General features: G+C 43.2%; 1 protein-coding gene and 1 non-coding gene across 10 annotated transcripts in view; one reads left to right on the forward strand and one right to left on the reverse strand.

Annotated features, from left to right (window-relative positions):
• The window catches only part of PKHD1 (PKHD1 ciliary IPT domain containing fibrocystin/polyductin), a 253,587-nt gene extending 231,076 nt beyond the window's left edge, over window positions 1-22,511 (reverse strand). For 4 of the 9 annotated variants that reach the window (XM_035322238.1, XM_035322239.1, XM_035322236.1 and 1 more), the window contains exons 1-18: window positions 22,306-22,511; window positions 21,493-21,598; window positions 20,295-20,477; window positions 19,269-19,346; window positions 17,466-17,604; window positions 16,198-16,297; window positions 13,001-13,058; window positions 11,571-11,649; window positions 9,276-9,350; window positions 6,681-6,745; window positions 6,284-6,323; window positions 5,631-5,701; window positions 3,589-3,690; window positions 3,236-3,331; window positions 2,585-2,720; window positions 1,614-1,728; window positions 819-1,094; window positions 14-103 (exon numbers count right to left, since the gene is read on the reverse strand). In XM_035322238.1, coding sequence (XP_035178129.1) covers window positions 14-103; window positions 819-1,094; window positions 1,614-1,728; window positions 2,585-2,720; window positions 3,236-3,331; window positions 3,589-3,690; window positions 5,631-5,701; window positions 6,284-6,323; window positions 6,681-6,745; window positions 9,276-9,350; window positions 11,571-11,649; window positions 13,001-13,058; window positions 16,198-16,297; window positions 17,466-17,604; window positions 19,269-19,346; window positions 20,295-20,334 — 1,560 coding nt within the window. In that variant the 5' untranslated portion in view covers window positions 20,335-20,477; window positions 21,493-21,598; window positions 22,306-22,511. Of the gene's footprint in view, window positions 1-13; window positions 104-818; window positions 1,095-1,613; window positions 1,729-2,584; window positions 2,721-3,235; window positions 3,332-3,588; window positions 3,691-5,630; window positions 5,702-6,283; window positions 6,324-6,680; window positions 6,746-9,275; window positions 9,351-11,570; window positions 11,650-13,000; window positions 13,059-16,197; window positions 16,298-17,465; window positions 17,605-19,268; window positions 19,347-20,294; window positions 20,478-21,244; window positions 21,419-21,492; window positions 21,599-22,305 lie in introns of all 9 variants that reach the window. The other 5 variants (XR_004749563.1, XM_035322242.1, XM_035322241.1 and 2 more) reach the window with 3 other exon arrangements.
• TRNAM-CAU lies at window positions 18,920-18,991 on the forward strand. Its single transcript has one exon. It is a non-coding gene; the product is annotated as a tRNA-Met (tRNA).
• Window positions 22,512-23,170: the final 659 nt, after the last annotated feature.

Raw genomic sequence — 23,170 nt, forward strand, 5'->3', positions numbered from 1 at the left:
TAGTGACACCCACCTGCTGAGCAGTAGCATTTGTGTGGATCATTCTGCGGAGGATGTTGTCCCAGGAGATACTGAACCACCCTGTACCAGTCACAGTCAGCATCTGCCAAGCAAAGAAGCGAACGTATGGATGAAAACAGGTACGAGCTGCATGAGACACAAAGACTTCAAGCTTGCTATGTGGATCATCTACCAGGGAGGAAATTAGAGCAAACATGTCCTTTCAAGCCTCCGTAAAGAGGGCCTTGAGCTACTCTTAAACCGTGCTCACTTTCCATGGTCTCTCCTGACACACACCTGGGGCTCCTGATCATAAAATTAACATGAGCACAAGGGATACACGATTTGCACAGAAATACTGAAAGCCAAGAATGATCCTTCAGCTCCTGAAGCCCTGAGGTTTAACCACAAGGACAGACTTCCTCAGCCACAAGCACTTCATTGCTGAAAGTTTCTAGCACCCAATTGCAATATAGACTCATTCTGATAACACGCACAGTGCTCTGTCAATAGGTGGGAAAAAAAAAATAGAAACTATCCCAAACTTGTATTAATTAGCACAAGGACAAGGTAATGAGCAAGGTAAATTATAATGCAACCATGAAAATATCCCCCTACCAACGAGTGAGAAAGCCACAGACACCTTCAGCTCCCAGGACAGTATTTATCAACTAACTCAGCAGGTTAAAACAAGGAGGGAACAAGACCTTTACCATTAGGATTCGCTGCCATCCATGCCGATTGAATCAGGGCTAGTCTACCTCCCACAGAATGGTGTAGGTTGGAAGGAACCCCAGGGCCAAGCATTCAGCACTGACCTGCACTTCTGGAAGACGCAAGGCACAAGCCCGAATTTCGTGTCTCTCCCTGTAGTAGCTGTTCACCACCTGGGGATTCAGCCAGGTGTTATGTATCTGGACTCCAACTCTCATCCCATTGCTGGGTGCCTTTCCATGATGTAGTGCTTCCAGGTAGTACCTCAGACCGCCAGTTAGCTCAAATTTCTGGGATTTCGGCTGCCAGCTCTCACTCCAGTTCTTCACCCAGTTCCCAGACCATTCAGAATTGCCAGAGGGGATAGAAGCTATTCTCACCTGTGTCCAAACCAACCAAATGAATCAGAGGCATTTCTCCACCACCAAAATACAGCACCCACAGCTCCAAAACCAGACTTGTGCTTCTGGCTTCTAGCAGTGGGTTGGTGGTTGGCATTCTTTCCTATTCTACAGGAAAAAATATCATCTCAAAGACCTTTGATTTAAGGCTTAATAGCACAACAAATACAATTCTTATGGCTGACCCTAGCCCCATTAGCAGATCCCCATGTAGCTTTGCAAGGATGTCTTCAGTTCTGGTCCCTTAAAAAACAAATAAAAATATCTTCAGGAACAGAAATTCAAAGACTCTGGATGTTACGGTGAGACTATCATGAGCTGGGCAGCTGACAGGGCTGATGTAAAATGCCAAATATAACCATAAAGCTTTCACTCTCCAACAGATGTATAAGGGCCAACAAGCCAATTCATGCCGGGGGAATTCCTGCTTGTGATGACCTTAATTAAACCCCCTTCCTATTGTTACCTCCTTGTTTTTCTCCATGCCAGAAGTAATACCTTGTGTCCTGGATCTTCAGACAAACTCAAGTACAGAGATGCCTGTCCATCTGCCTGAATCCAGAAGGTGTAGTTGTTGGTCTGAGGAGCCACAAAAAATCCACGAAGCCTGGAGCTAAGCAAAAGCAGAACATCTGTAACGTGCAAAAGAGTACTGTAAAATCCCCGCCATCCCACACTCCACTTCCACGCATACACCAAGTAACAAGGGAAGGGCACATGACCAAGTTATAACAAAACACCCTCAGATTTTAAAACTGGAAGAACCTCAAAATGAACAATTTTCACACTATATGGTGTTCATGCTTCACAGAAGTTTTCAAAAAGAAGAAAAAAGCAGCTCTGTGAAAATAAGTAGGGTTCTGTTGGTGGTTACACCTGGTTAATACATTTCTTCTCATGCAAAGTCTTACCCCTGAATAGGCAGGAAAATGCTCAAAATCTCTCACAAGATCAACTAAGAAAAGTACAGAAGTGATAGAAAAATGAAAATGTCCACGAGCATGGCACAACTCTTCATAGGTACATCTCAAGGGGCACACACAGTGGGCACCAAGGCAGCTCAGACATTTTCGTAGCCTGCAGCAAATCAGTTTATTTCCACTGGCACCACCTGAGCTGCAGTTGCCAGCATCAGCTGAGGATATGACCCCTCTACATCTGGCCAGAACACCAGCCCAAGACAGACTGACTACAGCTCCTTCTACCGCTGCAGCAATTTCTTTCATGGTATTTCAGCACATCTAGGCCAGGCAGAACAGAAACACCGAGTGAAAGCAAAAAGGGAAAAATAAAACACTTTGCTGAATATTTTGAGCTTCAAAAGGGACCTCAGAGCAGAGGGTTTGCTTTGATTTAAAGGAGCAATGCAGTCAGGCTCTGCTATAAAGAACTGTCAGGTGTTATTTCTACCTCTTACACTGCTAAAGGTGATTGCCATGGCTTCATCTCTTTTTAAGATCACTGAGTACCTGAAGGAGTGCTTTGCCGCAGACAGAAATCTTACTGGGGAGCTGGCATTAGGTACAAATTGCCATCTATATCCAGGACCTGCTTCTGTTAGATCAGAGGTATCATCCCAAACTTCAAAGAGAAGCCCTCTATTTCCTAGAAAGTTAAAATAAAAGTGTTCTCGGTAGCAGCCAACAAAAACCCCAGAGCACATGCTAGAATCAGTGGTGTAAGGAGGCAGGCCAGGATAGAAAATTTTAATAATAAATTGGCTCTGCAGAGCACAGAGCTTCCAGCCAAGCTTACAGGACTGCTCTTGGAAGAAGAGGTACTGAACTGACCCTCAGTGAAAATAAGCCAAACTTCATTTTATGCAGAGTAATTTCCTATGGCTGTGCTTCATCCAAGCATCCATACTATAAATATCATCTGTACGTTCTTCCCCCTTATTGTCCTCAGCCCTACACACCAGGCTGACATCCCTCCCATCATTGCTCATGCATGTGGTGGGCTGAGCTCCCCACCTTGCCTTTCCTTATTATCTACCTAGGAGAAACCAGCTTCATGGTTTGGTAAGTCCTGTTTCTTGATCATGTTCACATCAAATGATTTCTACCCTCTGTTTCCATGCATGCTTTACTGTTTGGACCTTTGGTTATCGAATACTGTACCTGGCTGGGGTGCACCAAGCCTCCTGCCCTTGCCAACTGGCTCAGTGGTGCAGATGATTTGCTGGGGAGAGACATGCTTGACTTTACAGGGGACACCTGGCAGCAGGAAAAGAAGACAAATGTCAGGCTTGGAAACACATCCAAGCAGCAGAATAAACCCATCTTTATCACCAAAAGGTGCTGACACTTTGCTAGAAATCTCTGTACTATCAAGCAAGGAAAATGTTTCACTCCCATAGTCCAAATAACTGGACCTTCCTTTATGGTGAGTACTGCTCCCATGCTGTCATTATCTGTGAAGAGCAGTTGGGTTTTGTGTACTGAAAAAGCATTTAGTGCATTATTCCTCTTACCTGCAGAGGTGACCTGCACCGGCTCCTCAAAAAAATCCCCTGTGATTGTGAGATCAGTGCCTCCTCCAAGACTTCCACCAGCTGGAAACACAGAGGCTATTTCTGCAGAGGAAGGAAAAGGGGGATCTGAAAACGAGTGTAGGAAAGATTAATCCCAGCCCTATTTCTGTCAAAGCCAGCAGTGCACTTGCACTATTTCCAGCCGGAACAGGCTCCTGTAAATAAAACAGGCTTCAGTGAGCCTTCACTGAGATTTTGGCAGCCGCTGGGATTACGCCAGGAATGAACCACATGGATAACTTGGCTGCATGACAGGGGAAATAGTGTCATGCTTGGACTGTTACTTAGCAGTGGCTGCATCTATCATGCTCAGATTGCAAACCGGTATATTCTGCACTGAGGCACTCTGGTGGAAAAAAAAAAAAAAAAAAAAAAAAAAAGAAGGAAATAAAATTGTTTTAATCCTTTTGACCTTGTCTGACTTGCTTCTAAATTTAATCCATTCGTTTAGATGTTACTGCACTTTCTAACTGTCCCATGGGCTTCAGGGACAAGTGCAGGGAGCTAAACACCTGATGGCAAACATCCACATCATGACTACAAGAATCTTTCATGATCTGATCTTATTACAGTTATGCCCTTCTACACTGAAAGCCTATTTTTCTCTTCGATAACATTGACTCACTTTGCACTCGGGTGTCCTAGTTTAACCAGCCAGTTGTATTTCACACAGTTCTGAAAAAAAAGGCTAGTAAACATGAGAGAAGCTTGCCCAGATCTACCTTTATTTATTTATTTTAGTTCATCCAGATCTTTAACTTTACTTTGGCAGTATTGACTACTGCACACTGCAGTGGTCTACTAGAAAGATCTGGCAGATCTTGTTTCTGATGGTGTTCTGCTAACAGCCTACTCCACACAGGGTTCCTCAGTTTGTAAATAAAGACATGAAATTACTCTCCATTACAAAGCACTTTGAATTTACAAATGAAACAAGCTGTATGCTATAACTGTATTTTGTATATTGTTTATGTATTCACTTTGTTCTGATAAATAAAATAAAATAAATAAAAGTATTTTGTTATATCTTGAACCAGGCTCCTGAGATACAGCCCATAATGTAATAATGCATCCATTAATCCATTATATTAATTTCAGCCCCTTGAGAGGTCAAGAGAATGGCAGAAACATGATGGGACCTTTCTGGGGACCTGTGCAGGTGACCCAAGTGGTCTTTTTCAGCTTTATTCAACCACTGACTGAGGTCAAAGGCTGCCTAGTGCTGACCCCCTAATTCTCTTTTGACTGTTAGGCACAGGTCCTTACTGACACTATTTGCTCATGGCCATAACCTCAGACTGGTACTCAGAAACTTATTGTCTGCTTTTCTCATAGCTAGAAATATCACATGGAGGTTATAGTGTGCCTTGGTCTGGCTCTTTTTTTTTTTTTTTTTTTTTTTTTTTTAATAGTACAGAAACCTGCCACTCATCAGCCCTTTATCCAGAACCCAGCTCTTGGAGTGGTTGATTTTTATCTCATCCTAAGGCCTGCATTGCAGCCTTTTATGGCCAGCATCTCATTCTTACCAAATACAGTGTGACCTAAGGGGAAGAGGTGAAACAAAGCCCCTCTAGATCCAACATCCCAGGCCTACTGGTGACCTGATGGGACAAGGAACAATGACAAAGCAACTCCATCCCAAACCCCGGCACACTGCTGTGCTCTGGTTGACTTTCTCTCAGGTTAGGCTGTCCAAAAGAGACAGTTCAAACGTATCCTTAAGAGGAATACTAACTCACTGCAGATTAGAATGAAGCCCAAAGAAGCACACCCAGCCATAGCAAATAAATCTGGTAATGCTGAAATTTTTGGTCTGCAGCTTTGTGTAGTCAGCCCAAAAGGAAGCCTACCATACTAGTAGAGCTACACAGCTAAAATGAGGGCAGAAAAGGATTGTCCCATTGGCATAATGAGAGGTCTTAGACAATGCTGGCACTGCCATGAGACAGCTCAACCAGTGAGGTAAATCAGATCAGTACCTGAATGCATTTGGTACAAGAAAAGCTCCTGTTTGGCACTGATGAGCCAAGCATCTTTGTGTACTGCTGATCTGCAAGAGAGAGAAACGCATGAGAGATCCTTGGCCATTTAAGTGAGAGAAGACCTTCCTTTGGCAGACCTGGACACGTGCTCTCCAGAGGAACATTTCTACGAGGACTAACACCACCTTTCACCTGCACATTGAGGCACTGATTCAAGAAACTATTACATGACTAAGACTCTTTATTAGAAGTTTTACCATCTTAAAATAAATAAATAAATAAATAAAAGTATATTAAAAAAGTATGGTTTTGGAAGTGTTTTCACCTCCTTTTATGTCTAAATTTTTTCCCATTTGTACAAAGAGCTATAATCAAGGTAAAAGGATTTTATTCCAACTTGACTTAAATTACTTCTGGTTTGGGCACCAAAAATAAAGCATTAGAACCACAAAGCAGAGATGCTGGGGCGGAAGGAATATTCTCCCTTTTCAACCCTAATCTGATGATCATCTTCTCAAGTTAGCAAAACCTTATTTCTAAGTAATGAAACACAAGTTTCAAAAAAATTTCATGCACTTATCCTGGACTCGGAACCGAGCTGCTTACCCATATGAAACTACAGAAAAAGAGAGAAAGGCTCTTTTACTCACTTTCCTTTGTTAAACACTGAGAAGCTAACATTGTGGGACCCTGGAGGAGAGAAAAGAAATGTGCTTTATGGCAGAAATTCAGAGAGCTTTAAGAAGAGTGCATCCTACCAAACCTTTTCCAGATGTCATGTGCCTGATTCCACTCTTCCTTACACTTTTCTTACAACAGTACAATCATTTTGATTTCAGCAGAGTTGCTCTTGATATAAAGAAAAAAGCTAGAGTACTTTAACATATACTATGAGAGTGCAAGAAATCTCACAAATAAAACAATCAAACAACAACAACAAAAAAATCCCAATAACTCCATGGATACCCTCCACCCTCTGGAGTTGCAGGAGTAGCAAAACATGCTAGAATAGAAATATGATTTCCACCTGCTCCCCTTTTCACCAACCTATATGGTTCCCTTCCACACGGCACTGCATGGTCCCCACTCCATCTTCTGCCTGAATTGGGTAGCTGTGGAAAAACAAAAGGACTTTGCTGAGCCTTGGGATGAAAAAGAGCAAGATACAGCAAGAATCATCTAGTTAAGCAAAAATGTGGACTTCCACTTCTGAGACGGTCATGACTGACTCCCTTTAGAAACAAGGGAGAGAAACAAGTGAGATGGGAGATCGACCCACCTCCCCACTGACCATCATGAGCTCAGCATTTTCGGAGCCTCCCAGCATTTCTTGGTACTCCAGCCTGACCCCTTTACCCTTATTTCCAGAAGCTGATCCCGTTGGTGACTTCCAGAACCCCCATTTTAAATAACAGATGAGGGCAGACAAGTCTTGCCATGTGATAGGGCAAATAGTAGGACAAAAGCTGAGGGGAAGGGGGGAATACAACCTAGGATTTACACAAAGAAATGGGTCTAAAATCCAAATTGCTCCATCTTTCTTCTGCTTCACAACTTGACAAGGGCAATTCAGACCCATGCCTCTGGAAGGAGAGGAGCTGCACAGCATGTAGGGAGGTGATGTCTCAGCAAGAGGTTAGAGCTTGCTCTTAAGATGAGAAAACTTTAAACACGGAAGCTGCTTTGGGGGTTGGGGTAGGGGAAGATCAATAATGCTATGACTCCATCTGTAGAAATTTAAACAATAATTTGCCATGCAGCATAAAGAATTTTCTGTTTGGACCTGTGGTTTACACATCTCTTATCAGTACTAGAGAAGGGATTTCCTGCTAGAGGAAACGGAGACAGGACAGTTGGGACCGTGCTGCAGAGATAACACGGGCAGGCTGCCCCTAAATCCACTCCCATGGGGGTAGGGGTGCTGCTTCTCCCCTCCAGCTCCAACTTGGCATCTTCCCCGCAGCACTCAGGGATGGCTCCTAAAAAGGATTTGGGTGCCTAATTCCCATACAAATCAATAGGATTTGTAACCAAATCCCCATTCTGGGCATGATTTGCAAGGACTTGCAAAGAGATCACACTTATCATTTCTAGGCTACTTAACAGTTTGAGGGCAAGACCCAGATCTACACCCAGTCATTGATTTGCACTACTGAGGACCTTTCTTTAAGACATGGTATTGGGGGTATGAGACAGAGGAGTATTTCAAGAAACACTTTCACACCTCCTCCCACTCTTAAAACTGTCCCAGTGGTGTAGTTTAGACTATGGTGGGGTTTTCTTTGTTTGTTTTTCCTAGGCAAAACCTCCCAGAAAGCAGCACTTTTTGGCATTTCTCCTCTTAATTGTTCTTCTGCACATCCCCAGTCTGTAAGTAGGAATGGGTAGCAATTAAGCAAGATATGCTGGTGCTACATCAACCTTTGGGAGCTGTGAAACAACACAAGTTCCATCATCAACTCCCATTTGCATTTAAGTTCTCCTCCTGGGAGCCGGGAGGAATTTTACAGCACAATAAGAGGGCTTGCTGAGAAGCCTTGGCACTAACTTCTGCAGGAGCAGGTTTTTCCCCAGCTCCTTGTAAAAGCAGCCTCCCTCTTCCAGGGCTCACAGGCTCCACAAGAAGTGCATCATTCATATCACAGAAAAATTAAAGACTGAGACTTGTATTGTAGCATAGACTGAGCCGCGTTTGCTGTGTAACATTCCCACAACAGCAGCATACAAATACTGTTAAGTGAGCATGATCTTTGCACTCACTAATGATGTCCTGCAGTTTGTTACCCACTCCTGCCTTTCTGAAGGCCCCGAGAATGAGCAGAGGCTGGAGCCCCTCTGCTCTGGAGCCAGGCTGAGGGAGCTGGGGGTGTTGGGCCTGGGGAGGAGAAGGTTCAGGGGAGACCTCCCAGCGGCCTGCCCGGGCCTGAGGGGCTGCAGGAGAGCTAGGGAGGGACTCTGTGTCAGGGGTAGGGACAGGACAAGGGGGGGGGCAGCTTTAAACTCAGAGAGGGGAGCTTTAGATCAGACATTAGGGAGAAATTTGTCATGATAAGGGTGGCGAGACGCTGGCGCAGGCTGCCCCAAGGAGCTGTGGGTGCCCTATCTCTGGTAGTGCCCAAGGCCAGGCTGGATGGGGCTGGGGGCAGGGGTTGTGCCCATGGCAAGCGTTGGAACCATGCGGGTTTCAAGGCCCCTGCCATCCCAAACTGTCATGTGTTTCTATGAATACCAATAGAAAAATAGCACGAGGGCCTGCTTGCCAATGCTCTTAAATTGATAAAGCTCTCTTTGCTCACTTTGGGCCCAGGCCAGTTAACCACCTTTCAAATGGATGCTCATACGTGACTGAAGATGTTGCATCAATTGACCAGGGTCAATAGACAGATTGGAAATGGCTACCTTGTTTTGGAGTCTAGAAACTGAACAGCATAGATGCAGCGAGGACATTACATATCATCTGTGGGCCCTGACCCTGCCTAGCTACAGCCAGAGGAGCAGAGAGCCAGCTCAGCTGGCTGGTCAGCTCCCCACGGTCCCTTTCCATATTACAGCAAATCAAAAAAATCTCCCAAAAAAACAAGAAATTTTTTGTGCACGTAAGTCCTTGCACCACTACAAACCAAAAGTAGGTCAAGAACTGACATGCTTCCAGTCTGTCTGTCAGCAAAAGAGCAGAGGCTGATCCATCCATCTCCTTCTGCCGTAAGAATAGCTGGTCTAGGAGAAACAAACAAACAAAAAAAAAGATGATAACTTCCTAAATGAAATTGTGATTCTGTTAAAATCGGCAGCCTGTATTTTCAAAAGGGCCAGGAGATTTCCCTCACTGGTATCTAGCCTTTATTAGGAAACTAACCAAATCCTATTTTTGATTTATTCATTTTATGTATCTTGGCCCGTAAATAATATTCCCCAAATACTGCAGGAACTACATGCCTATGAAGATTGTGTCAGGACCATCTTCAAGACACCTGTGCTAACCTCAGACAACCCAGTATCTCCTCCATGTAGTAAAAGGTTTGTAGTTTGGGTTCCAGAGAGCCCATATGCACTCTTCCGTCTTAGAAGCACCAGGCAGCACAAGTGGATCATCATGCTGGTACAACCATGGCACTTCAAGACAGACCTCAATCATTTATTTATTTCATTGAGATGTAACACTACAGACAGCTTCTGCTAAAAGACACCCAAACTCCTAACAGCAAAATCAAGTATTCCCCATTAAAGAACTGATATGGAAAGAGAACTGGAGAAGAGGAATCAGGTAGGAGCAATAGGTTCACAGTAATTAACATAACAAGCAAAAGGTGGCAATGTTTCTTTGAGAATCAATAGGCAATTGAGGAAAATAAGTAAAATAGTTTGCTATGACCCATGTTTCAGGGCAGTTTTATTAAGTTTTATTAACAGAGTTTGGTTTTATTAATAGAGATTCCTGATATTACAGTGCCTTTCTTTTAAGGATGAATTGGAAAAAAAAAAAAAAAAACAGTGTTGCAAAAATGATTGATTCATCGTTGGACAGTCACATCCCATTCAAAGCCTGAAAGCATGCACAACACTTTTACAACTACAAAAAGACTTTTTTTCTTCTTCTGCCATCTGAATCCTGAATTAGCATGACTGAGTGACAGATGGCTCTGCTCAAGTCCAAGACCCCACCTGGTACGTATTTTACGTATTTACTAACACACCAAAAATGGACAAAGCATTCATGTGAAGCTAGGATGTGAACCTGCCTGGTATGCTAAGATTTTGAAGTCATTTCCTTTTTGGCTATAGGGAGGTCAATCTGTAAATGAATAATCTAGCACTGGAGCATGCAGGCACAAGCAACCTGCAGTCATACCATCCTTTCTGCTCACGGATCAAAGGTTTTACGCTTCCACTAGAGACAGGTAAAACAGTAATTAGTATTGAACGAAGGATGGTAATGTGTGTCCAGTGAGCAAAACTATAGGGCTGATAAAAGATAGGGCAGGTATCTGCACTGACTTCCATTCACGTTAGCAGAGAATTTAGTTACATAGCAAGGAACTTTTCCACCCAGTCTAACAACTAGCAACAAAAACATGTAGTGGTCCTATATCTACTGCTGCTGCATTTAAAATTTCTAATTGACTTCTGCACTGATCCTTAAAATGCCAGAGTACCTAAAGATTAATAGTTGATCTATATCCATCTGGGCTTAGTTCTTCACTGACATTGACGCAAGAGCAAGGAAAACATAACCTGAGAATAAAACATAGCTGAGAATATGGCATATTTGTAAACATATAGAACTATATATGATAGGTATCAGATCAGCATTCATGCTCATTCCGGATTCACTATGCTTATAGTCCTGATGTCCTGAAGTTAAAAAAAAAAAAAAAAAAAAAAAAAAAAAACAACTACCTGCTTTGCTCTGTGGTGCATAACCCTAGAGGCAGAAGAAAATAAAATCAAACCTTCCTTGAAAACAAGGAAGTGACCAGAGAAGGTTTAAAGCAGTGAAAACAAAGCCTTTTGTCTCAAAATACTTGTGCTTTTGTCTTCTGACTCACCAGAGTGTTTGCCTCAAACTAATAGTATTTCTAAAAATGCAAATGGAAGGGAAAATTTATTTAACTTTTAGATTCTGACATTATTTTAATTAGTTAAATTTTAATTTGCTAGCCAAAATAAGATCTACAGCAACCAGACGCAATTACAGTACAATTCACACTGAGCCGTGATTGACTGTGCTGCCAGTAAAGAAACCAACTAGCTTAATGGACCAGTTGCAATTAGATTAACAAAGTTTGCTGGAGCCCAAATCATGAGCTGCAATAAAGCACAAAAGTAGTAAATGGCAATTCTGGGCCAACTGGTTGCAATTTATTGCTTTCACAGAGGCTGATAGAAGAAATGGCAATTTACAGGGGCAGGGGCAGCTAGCAGCTCATATATAATTACCCATCAATATAATCCACATTGAAGTCCAGAGTCTCATATCTTCCAGCAATTGTCTTCCCATATATCTCTATTAAATTTCCTGTTTAAGAGGAAATAGAAATTGAAGAAAGTCTTTTAAAAGCACAGTATTTGCATTTGCAGATTTTGTGAGATGAACCAAAGAAGTTCTTGGTCTTTGCATATTATACAGAGAGGAGTCCAACTGGCTGCACCCATGCCTACTCTCAGCTTCTGTAGAAGTTCAAGGTAACTGTACACTTAAATCCATTTGCCCCAAAACACACATCTGTTTCCCACCAAAAAAGTCCATTCCAGATTTTTCAGCGGAACTCTAGTATTTGTACTAAGAAGACACCTCCTCGCATTTGTGAACTAAAACCACCATCCTATCCAAATGCTACTGCAGAAGCAACCAAAACGGCATCATCAACATGCGCTAGGTGTTAGTGTGCAATGTTTGTATTCTAGACAGGGTCAGGGCCTAAAGAAGAAACTCAGCACAAATTAATTTTATTGTGTTATACACAATACAGATAATACCCACAAAGCAGCTGTACAGCAGCTGCTTTACCTTTAGGAAAAACATTTTAACATACTATGTGTAAGCACATATGCTTAAAATTAAGTCCTTGAAGCAGGACCTAAAAAAATAACGATTTGGTAAGGATTAATTAACATATGGTACAATAAAGGAGTACTTAGGGAATTCAGAGACCAAAATTCTCACTTAGCTACAATGTAGGTAGATACATAGGTTCTACAATGTGTGTTGATTTTCTGAGCTCCCCATAGACAGTGAAGGTCTAACCCATATTAGTCGATAAAATCATGAAGGGTGATTCAACAGTCCCTAATGTAAAGGCTACATGTGACCAGATGAACGATACATGGTTCATTTTGGAAATAAGCATTTCAAGCTGCTTGAAGAAGCCTGGAAAAGCCAACAGAATAGCAACAGGGAAAAAGCCTTCCAAACCCCAGGTAGTTGTTCAGAATAAACCAGGTTGTCTTATCATGCCAATTTAAGGACCGATCTGCAACTCAATTAATTAAAGACTGGTATGACATTACAACATCAGCACTTAATATATAACCCTCAAAACTACTATGAAATAAACAGGGCCAGATGACTTAATGTGAGATCTGTCAGATCTGGCACTCTGCAGCATCTCTGTACTCAGGCAAAGTTGGGCTGCAGAAACTACTTGCCAAATAACCCAGCAGTCACAGAGCATTACCCATTTCTCTTGTACCCACAGCAGCAGACCCCTTGTGCAAATCCATTTTGCTGTTCAGCATGAGCTTGGACATTAAGTTCTGGAGATGCCTATTTTAAACCCCAGCAACAAAGATCCCTTATAAGCAGAAAGATGGTATGGAACATCAAATAATAATTAAAGTGGGCTCCAGCCTAAAGAAAGGTCCCGTACCTGGGATGCCAGATGGTGGGGTAATTTGGTAAACCACAGGTGTCTGTGCAGCAGAAAACTGCAAGGAGAAATTTGTAGTTAAACAGCAGTCATTTTCACAGCAGCCCAACAAGATCTGATTATGCATTGCTCACAACACAGTTGGCACGCACATTTCAGAGACTCCTGCTTTAGCATTCAATCTTTGAAGCATAGTCCTGCTCTGAAAAGGAAGCAAGTATAGATGCCCCCTTCTCAATCCTTCTGCATTCAGAGTCCAGCTTGCTGCTATTTCTTGCAACCTCTTTGCGCCCTGATTGCCCATCCTGGTTGGAGTTAATCCCAGAATACGTGGTTTAATATTTTAAAGAATTGCTAAGCCTTTTTTTTTTTTTCTGAAGTTGAGACCTCCATTTCATCTGGCACTGTGGCATCATCAGTAATATCCTCTTAAAAAACTATTTCTACATCACAGAACCGAGACTTCAACTAGCATTTAACAAGCTTGTAGCCAAGAAAAGGCTTTTACTGACCCATCTTAATACAGTATCAGAGATGTGTTCAGAGAAACGCTACTTTGCCACCTGAGGGAACAACAAGGAAGTACTGGAGTCTATTATGGGGCACTATTTTTGTCTTAAACAGAGTCCAAGAAGGAGTAGAGAGATTGTGCTTTTAGGCAAGCTCCTCATAAGATGGGGAACACACAGGGACCCCTTAGAAGTGGAAGAAGGCTGTTCTCAGCCTCCTTCCGAATTCACAAGAGTCCACATCCTGACCCTGCCTTGCTCACCAACACAGGCACAGCCCTGCTTTTTGTGGGGAGGCCTTGGCCAAACAGCTTCAGGGCCTTATTCCTCAGATACCTGCTCTGAAATGCAAGAGTAATGTTGTTGTCATTCCTCTGTGCAGCATTCTGCACTCTGTCAATGAATAACACTAGGTAAAAAAAATAAGGGTCAGATCCACCAAGGAATTTAAGTATCTTGGGCTTAAGGTGATCTATAAAGGCACCTGGCTTGTTCAGATGCTGCAAAATCCATTTGCCTCTCTGCTTTCTCAGGAGCCACAAGTACCTCCACAAAACTGGCCTGCAGCACTGCTAGCTGGCTAAATCCCAATTCTAAGTCATTAACTGCTGGATTTCATTAAACTTAAAGTATGCTTCCCCTGTGCATTTGTCCTGTCCCCATCCCCAAATCATCAGTTTATCAGAACTGCCTTCACATCTCCATCCCTCCCACCTTCTTTGTGAGTCCTCTCCTGTCCTCAGTTGCACCCCTGGATGCTGCTGCCAGCCCAATAAATAGCATAAACTCATTTCCAGACTTAAACCAAAGATACCATCACATATTTTTTAAGCCTTCCCCGAACACCAGACCCTTTCAGAGCTCAGTCTGTTTCCCTTCTCATTACAGTCACATGGAAAATGAATGTGTAGCCATAAACTCCCTCTAGTCATGGTCAACGCAGAGGAGCAAAGCACATTCCCTGGGCTGGAGCAGATGCAGAGAAAGAAGCCAAAACCAGCACGAAAGCCAGGGCCACTAGCTGACACCAGTCTTCAGATCTGTTCAGACTTGTTGCTGCCTGCAGCAGGCTTTTTCAATCTGCTGCAGAGGCAAAATTAATTTTTAATACGCATAGCTCCCAGGTCCCAGTCCCAAAACAAAGAGACACACTGTGTTTTATTTAGCTTGGAATGTGTCTCATTAACAGCATCCCCTGGTGATTTTTCATCAGCTCTCTAAGCTAGCTCAACCACCCAATGACTCTTCAGCTTTAATGGGCAATTTACTGAAACTCTGGGCTTTCTTGCTTGATACTTAAAATTAGCGCAGAGGTGGGGTGTGACTTCTGAACACACTAGGCCTCGTCCTGAAGCACACAGCCATGGATGTGTTTTTACATCGAGAGCCAAAATGCTGTGCTAGGGGATGTGTCGTAGGCTCTCAGAACAACCCAGCAACAGAGATGAGATCAGAACTGAGGTTTGAGCTTTCCTAAGCTTGCAAATCTCAGGTGTGGAGAGCTGTCCCAGACTTGGAGAGGTACTTTCCCAGAAGGAGCCATGTCCATGGGATGTGTCCTACCATGGCTACCTGTCAGTGCTGACTGCTACCACCCTGCAGTTCAGAGGGCAACACCAGAAGTCATCTGAGCGCCCCAAACCAGTGGGGACAGGATTGGGTGGGTTAGGAACACCCACGTCTGTTGGTTGTTGGGCCTTGCATGGAATCTGTGAAGTAAAAGGGTCGTTCACAAGAGCTGTGATACATGAGCAGAGCTCTGGGCAGTTGTAGAATCTTCATCCCTGGAGGTTTTCAAGACTTGACTGAATAAAGCCCTGAGAAACCAGCTGCGATCTCATAGCCAACCCTTTGAGCAAGAAGCTGGACCTCCTGATGTCCTGTCCTACCCAAACCTGTGATTCTGTGACTGCATCAATTGCTCTGCAGCAGTGTGAGCACCTACAGTCAAAGGGGTGGGCAAAGGGTCTCAGGCAGCAATTCCAGTCACTAGAGCTGAATGCAACCTCTCTGCCCACAGTCCTTGTTAATCTACTGAAGCACAGTATCATTCCTTTTTTCTGACTTTGTTTCCAAAAGGAAATAAAGAAAAGCCTTAACTGATATTTCTGACAGAACCAAGGTGGACTGAGAATAAGAACAGCTGAAATTTCACGTAGGTATTTCAGACGTGATGTGATTTCTCATTACATAGATATGTGCCATGATACTTATCATCTGCGTCTATCTTTGTTTGATAAGCCCTTAATTTTCAGTATACAATGCTAGCCAGACTATGCACACCTTTACAATCTTAATGAGTTGAAGGTGACAAATTCTGGCAATAAGGCCCTGAGAACTCATGATTCATAGCTTGGACCAGAATTGTGGACAAGGTAAAAAAAATAATAATAATAATCACAAGTTGGTCTTCTGATTGCGTGGCTTAGGTGCAGAGACAACTTAACTTGGACCCATATTTTTCTTTCAGAAAGACCTCAGGTCTCATAGCCTATCCAGTGCCAGACTGAACGCCTTGGTGCATCTAGTGTTAAGGGACACAAGGAATATCTTCCCTTCACATCCTGACATGTAATCAGTAGGAGAGATACTATTTCAATACATATCCTGAGATACCAAGTCTGAAGTTTGACTCCCTTCAATATCTTCAGCTGTTCATCATTACTCCTATCCTTTCTTGGTGGCTACCTTGAAAGTGTAGTTTTCTTTCTCCACCCCGGTCAAGTTGTTAATCACACGTCCTTTAAAGGTCACCTCCACATAGTACAAACCTTCCTGGGGTGAAGACCTAGATGGGGGAAAAAATGTGTTATACTATTTTTATATAGATTTGGTTTACTATTTTTTAGGTAGTGCCAAGTCACTGGGACAATCTTACCAGGTTCACTGAGGCATCGAGAGAGTAAAACACTTTAATACAATGAACCCAAACTCAGAAACTACAGTGTAAAAAGAATATGAAGACACAGCAAGAAATTGTAGGTAGGTGTAGGTGATAGGACTACTCCAGAACATACATCCAAATTGTATGTAAATGCAAAGCATATACACATGCTCATTAGTGCTCATTAATACTAATGAATAATTGTTCTTCATTACTATTAAAATATCCCAAGGCTGCCTAGATTTACAGGGAAGCTTGATCCGGGTTTGTAAATGAATGCAGCATCTAAATGCACAGCACAGCATTCAGCAGGGTTAACTCCCAACCAAATCATAGGGGCGAGAGATGGAAGAGCCCCACCAGGCTCACCCCTACAGCCTCCCGAGGCACACCTAGCCTTCCAGTCAAACAATATCCTTTAACCTGTGACAGCTGGGAAGGAGAGAGCTTAGATTCCCCAGCTGCTGCCTAGAATCATGTTTGCTTCCATCTCTACGATAACTTCTATGCTCTTGGACAGGGCAAGAATGTCAGAAACTGGTAAAATCCCCAGATTTCCTTGGGAGCTATGAATCTAAGAATGAGATTTCTACAAGCTTTAGAATATTTGAATCCACTTTCTCCAAGTCTCAGTCTGACTCATGATGGTTAGGCTAGTTCTTCACCAAGCTGAAGCATGGATAAATGCAGCTCAGCCTGGGAGGTGCTCAGGTGCAGCCATAGGAATTCCTTAAACTCCCAAACTGCCTGTACAGCCACTGAAGGAAAATGAGGATTCTACCAGACAAATGGCAGAGGTCTCTCCAGGGAAGATGTAGCTCAGATATTAGAAAGAATTTCTCCATGGTGATCAAGCACTGGAACAGGCTGCCCAGACAAGGTAGATGATGAGGTAGATGAGGCAGATGAGGTAGAGTCCTCATCCCTGGAGGTACTTAAAAGAAGTGTGGACATGGCACTAAGGGTCATGTGTTAGTGATGGGACTCAGTAGGTCAGGTTGATGGTTTTATCTGATGACCTCGAAGGTCTTTTCCTAGCTAGATGATTCTAGACTGTAGTCAGGGACCGTACCTTGTTCTGCATTGTATACTGGATAAGTCAAAATACACAGGAGAGATATCGCATGGCATCCTGGGCAGGTGTGGGTTCACCAGGGACACCTCCAGGTGGGACCAGCTGGCTGAAGAGATGTGTTCTGCCTGGTGGGATGCTGAACCTAAGGAAGTAAGGTCAAACAGAGGAGCTTTGTGGGGATAGGACTATTCACATCCAGTCACACAATGTAAACATTTTTGAATGGACACTCCAGCTTCTCTTTAGGAGCAATATTTAGAGCCCCAAATTGGACTTTTTTTTTATTTTTAAATCATGTTTGTGTAATTTTGTGTAAAGAGAGATTTCATCCTACCATGTAGCTGCATGGCTTTTTGCCTCTAATACAATTCCTGCTCTCTCCCCAAAATATATTATTGCAGAGATTGACAGTTATCAGCAGTTTGAATTTCCTCAGCCATCTACACTGCATCAACCATCATGCCCACAGATATTTAAAGCACCTGTAAAATTAATACTTTCACTTAATCTTTGCAGTTACTGCTGTCTTGAATGTTTTTTTGCTGACAGCACCTCGAGTTCACCTGTGCAGCAAGGTGGATCGGCTTAGCCCATTTCCTCAGTGAGCTGTCTGCAAGGCTTTTCAACTTCAGAAAGTCAACGTTTGAACATCAATTAGCACACTTAGCTTTTGTAGCTTAATCTAATACAGCTAGAAATATACTTCTAAATATCCATCCCTTTGTTGTCTGTCTTCACAGGTGTCCCCCACCTCACAGATTCATTTTTAAGTGACATGAATGGTTTCTCTGCAGCAAACAACACATTTTTTCCCAATCCCAGAAACATTTTTGCCTTTCTCCCAGTGCCTGGGTGTCTGCTCCCCCCTCAGAAATGTCTCCTAGGCTCAGTGATTGTCCCTGCCTGCTACACAGTGCCGTTCAAAGCACATCTCCCCTGAGGACATAAGCTCCCCTTCTCTCCATTTCAGCATCTCTACAGGAAATCACAATATTCAGAAAAAATAAGACTGATATCATTTGTCACATTTACAAATAACCGAGTGCCAGAACTTGAGCAGTTTAATGAACATACGTCTCAGACAGAAACCAACTCTCTTCCCAAGGAGTTAATATTCAGCACTCCTTAAGATCAGATGCGGTTTTGTAAAGTTGGGTTTGTGCCCAGATGAGCAGGGCATATCAATTTCTGTGATTTTTACACAGATCTCATGTTTAAATTAGTGTTTCTAACACTCCAGCATCAGACAACCTATGAAGAGACTTTCAGATTTCCTTCAATAAAAAAAAATAAGGCAGCAAGGAGGAAATTTCTAGCCCTAGTTCTACATAAACAAGGTAGGAATCTGACTTATCTTCCTTAGAAAAAATGTGAAAGCAAGCAACCATCAGCAACAGTTTATGAAGTAATAATATTAGCAGTAGTAATATTATTATTATTAATATTACAGCAGCAGAGTGGCGCAGCGGAAGCGTGCTGGGCCCATAACCCAGAGGTCGATGGATCGAAACCATCCTCTGCTAGCTGCTTTTGGGGATCCTTAAGGAAAGGTTGGATGCGGTGCTTAGGGACATGGTTTAGTGGGCGACATTGGTGGTAGGGGGATGGTTGGACCAGATGACCTTGGAGGGCTTTTCCAACCTTTATGATTCTGTGAATTTCAAGCTGATTTCACATTCTGGGTGCCACAGCCCATGTATCTGTTGTTTAGGATTTGTCACTCCGACCTCAGAACAGAGCTGATTCTTTCTTCCTTTGGTAGAATTTAAAGTTTAGACTTTGTAAGATTTTAAAACTCACCATCCAGGGTAATAGTAATCCACGTTCCTCCAGCAACGCTGCCCTCTCGGGGCTTAATGAGCAATCCTGTGGCAGAGACTGCAAAAACAACCAAGGCTGAATCATACTGCAAATACTGAAAACATCTAACTCAGGACAAAGCAAGGCACCGTGGTCTGGCAGCTGTCCTCCTGTAATTCCCTCTTCATGATTCCTCCTTCCTAGGCCTTTAGTAAATTAGCCATATCACTCATCCTCCAACCGCCTCCCCTATGTAAAAGTCCTCCTTCCTCTCACAGAGATTTTGATGCCTTCAGAGCTTGGTGAACCAAGCCAATCTAATCCTCTTGTCCTCCTCAAGAATTAAATAATATTCCTCCAGCTCTGAAATAAATGTTTGCTCACTTCTGTACACTGTCCCCAAGTTTAGGGTGGCCCACATAACATATCCTCTTCTGGCTCAGACAGCCTTTCCAGCTCTTTCTTGGTGAAGTCCTTAGGAAGGAAACTCAGAATGGAAAGGAGCTCCTGCTTCATGAAATTAAGTTACCTGTAACTTACTATGTAGTATTTTCCAGAAAGACATCAAATTCTTAAGAGGATTTAAGATTTCTTTAAGGGGCACTTAACCTCTGAAGCTAGTGGAGTCACTGAAGAGTCCTTTTTACAGTGGTACCCACCTAACATCCATATTCATCTCTCTAAAGAGAAACATTTGACATACTTGCATCATGAACACTTAATATTAACATGGAAGCAATCACGACCATCATCAAGCAAATAAAAATCAACATGTGTCAGAGGAACCCAGGTACAACAGGGACAATAAATCCAGACATCCAGAAACCTCCACTGGCTATGAAAGAGTGCCATGAAAAGCCACTGATAAGGGTAGATAATGTCCAGGATACTGGAGACACTACCCCATAACACCCAACATCTTTCAGAGATGCCTCTGCATGTCTCACTTGAAGTCAGACTATACCCAGCCCAGCAGCACCCTTCTATTACCAGCGAGATGGGAGACAACACCTCTCTGCCACCCACCTGCAAAGAACACCAGGAAGGATTGTCTCCAAATGTTCATCCTGGATTTCAGATGGGGATTTCATGGGATGGTGGCTCAGGACCTTAGCACATTCTCATTCACATTAAAACAAACCCTGTCTGTATTCTTCATGTCGCAAACATGTGGAAGCAATGGTCTGTGTTACAAACAGACAAGGCAGACTGGAAGATAGAATCATAGAAAACACATTGATTTATCTCTCATGCACAGCAAAAAGGGTAAAAAATAATGTAATCATGCTCTTTCCCCACCCACCCAACACACCTATACAGAACACATACCCCTCTGAGCAGACCACTTTCCAGCTAAGGTCAGGATGAGCTTCCCCTCACTGGGGTCATGTTTCATGAGACTGGCTTTGATTAAACAGTAAACATACCTGACTTAATGAAAGCAATTAAAGGATTTAGAGACAATGCTACGAAGCTCTCCTCTCTCTGTGCTGTTTCATGCAAAATTATTGCATGTATTCCATTAAAAAATAAAAAAAAAAAATGTGCCAAGGTCATTCCCCCGTTCTGAAACCAAAAGACATGGCCTGACTGTCCTGCTCAGCTCTCTAGCCTTCCACAGCTAGCGCCACACACCTTCCCACTACTGGGAATGGTCTCTGGCCTAGGAGTTGTTTGGAAGAGCACTGCTAGACTTGGTCACAACACTGCTGGGGACTGTTTTTAATAATTTAAGAATTTAAATATTTGAGTCCCTGTAGCCTGGGAAGTTCCCTGGTCTTACTTGCTTTACGTGTTGCTGCCACAGGCAGGCATATCACACATTCCCTTTATAATCCCAGGAACTGTTCTAACAATGAAAAATACAGACCATCAATGTCTGCTGCCTTCACCCTGGGATTTGTACTGTTACGGAAATAGCCATGAGTCAATTAACTCAGACACATTTCAAATGAGCAAGAACCTCAAATTCCCACCAATGAGCACAGAAAGTGGCTGGGTCACTGGTTTCTAATGGGAGACGCTTCCCCTGTTGCAGAGTGTCCCTTGGTTGCTGAACTTCATCTAAGACCCCAGAAACCCCAGGCAAAAAGATAAAACCAAATGGCAAGGAGCTAATTTAGGATTTCAGAGTTTTGTTGCAGTGGGGTCTATAGGACAAAGATCAAGATCACTGCATCATCAGGAATTATCAAAGAAAAAAATGACACAAAGGCAGACTTACATTTCTGCTCCATCAGTTTTCACCAACTAGTGAAAAAGGACGAGGGCAGACCTCAGCTCTCAAGGCCTGGTTCCTCTGCATGGTGGAAGAACTGTATGTTAGTACCCTAGGAAAAGTGGAACAGGTGAGCAATTTTATTAGAGGTGAGAGCTGAGCAGAAGCTTTGGTTATGGTGTGTGCCAAACGCACCACGGCCCTAACACCAACTGCTACAGTCATTGCAACCAGCAGCACTGTACATGCAAGTCAAACACACTTGGAAATAAAGACTAGAATGAGGCTGGCCACCATGCATCATTTTAGTCAGCTGCAATGCCTTCAGTAATCAGCTCTCAGCAATGCACCAGTTTTGTAGCATGCTGTAACCAGAGATAAACCTACTCCAAACCTCAAGCCAGCTTGCTCCATTTAGTGCCCTGACTTACTCATGAAGAAGCTGCAGCTAAGAGGGAAATGACCTCTCATAACAGAAAGCTAAAAATGACTGACCATCAGAAACAGTGCGTGCATTCAATGTCAGGCATTCCCTGCTCTTTTTCTCATCTTCCTCTCAAATCCAAACACGTTAATAGTTAGACTAGAGGGATACAGAGATGTAAGACAACAGACTAGCAAGGGTACTTCTATTGCTTATGGTATCATGCAAGTCCTGCTGTAATTACTCACCTTTTAACATAAATGCAGTTTGCAGGGGTCGAGTGCAAAGTCTTGAAGCATGTGAGCCTTGCATTGCAAAGCAGGCATACAGCGTATAAAAGGTAATTTAGATGTATTTTTATTGTCCTTATGAGGACTTTTTAAAGTATTACTCACCTTATTCTCTTTGTTCTTCCACTTCTCAGAGGAGTGAAGTGTGGGGGCTCTGATACCTGTATAACTGCTCCGTCTGTTTGGTACCTGCTCTACCACAGTTTGTGGTCAGAGGCTGTGTCAGACACTCGGTTCAGTCCCCCCAGGGTAACCAAGTCACCTGTGCTGTGCTGAAAGCCACCAGACTCGTTTCTCAGCAGCCTCAATGCCTGTTGCAGGCAGCTCAGAGCTGTCCATTGCACAGGCTTAATTATTAACCTAAGCTACTTGCTATTAACTGTTTTGTTCCAAGTCCTTAATGACCACAACAAGGGTAACCTGGAGTTTCTTGTCTTCATATATGACTAGATCCTCCAGTAGGAAGATAACCAACCCATTTATCATTAAATCCTAGAACGGCTTGGGTTGGAAGGGTCCTTAAAGACCATCTAGTTTCAACCCCCTGCCATGGGTAGGGACACCTCCTTTCCCCCAACATGACAGAAAATGATTGAATGGTTCCTTGATATGCCTATATTCAATCTGGGAGTGGCTTTCATAGACGAGCAGACTTTCAGGCTTCTTAATTCAGTTTTTCCATGGCATTCCCTGCTGTGTCAGAGTCTGGCAGGAATTCTGGCCAAGGGGTGTTCAGAGCTCCCACCACACCTCAAGTACCTACACTCCTGTGGATCCTTACACAGTGGAAAGGAGTATGATGGCCTTACTCAATGCTATCATCCACCCTATGGAGGACCCTGTGCCTCCACTGGCTGCAGGGAAGATCCAGCTCAACCTTCAGCAGGTGCTGAATAGCGTTGTGAACATCACCCTTGTGAACATCATCCCCGCTCCCGCATCTACACCCATCTGTTTGAAGCCCAGATGA

The sequence above is a fragment of the Oxyura jamaicensis genome, chromosome 3 (assembly GCF_011077185.1).
Source record: "Oxyura jamaicensis isolate SHBP4307 breed ruddy duck chromosome 3, BPBGC_Ojam_1.0, whole genome shotgun sequence".
NCBI lineage: Eukaryota > Metazoa > Chordata > Aves > Anseriformes > Anatidae > Oxyura > Oxyura jamaicensis.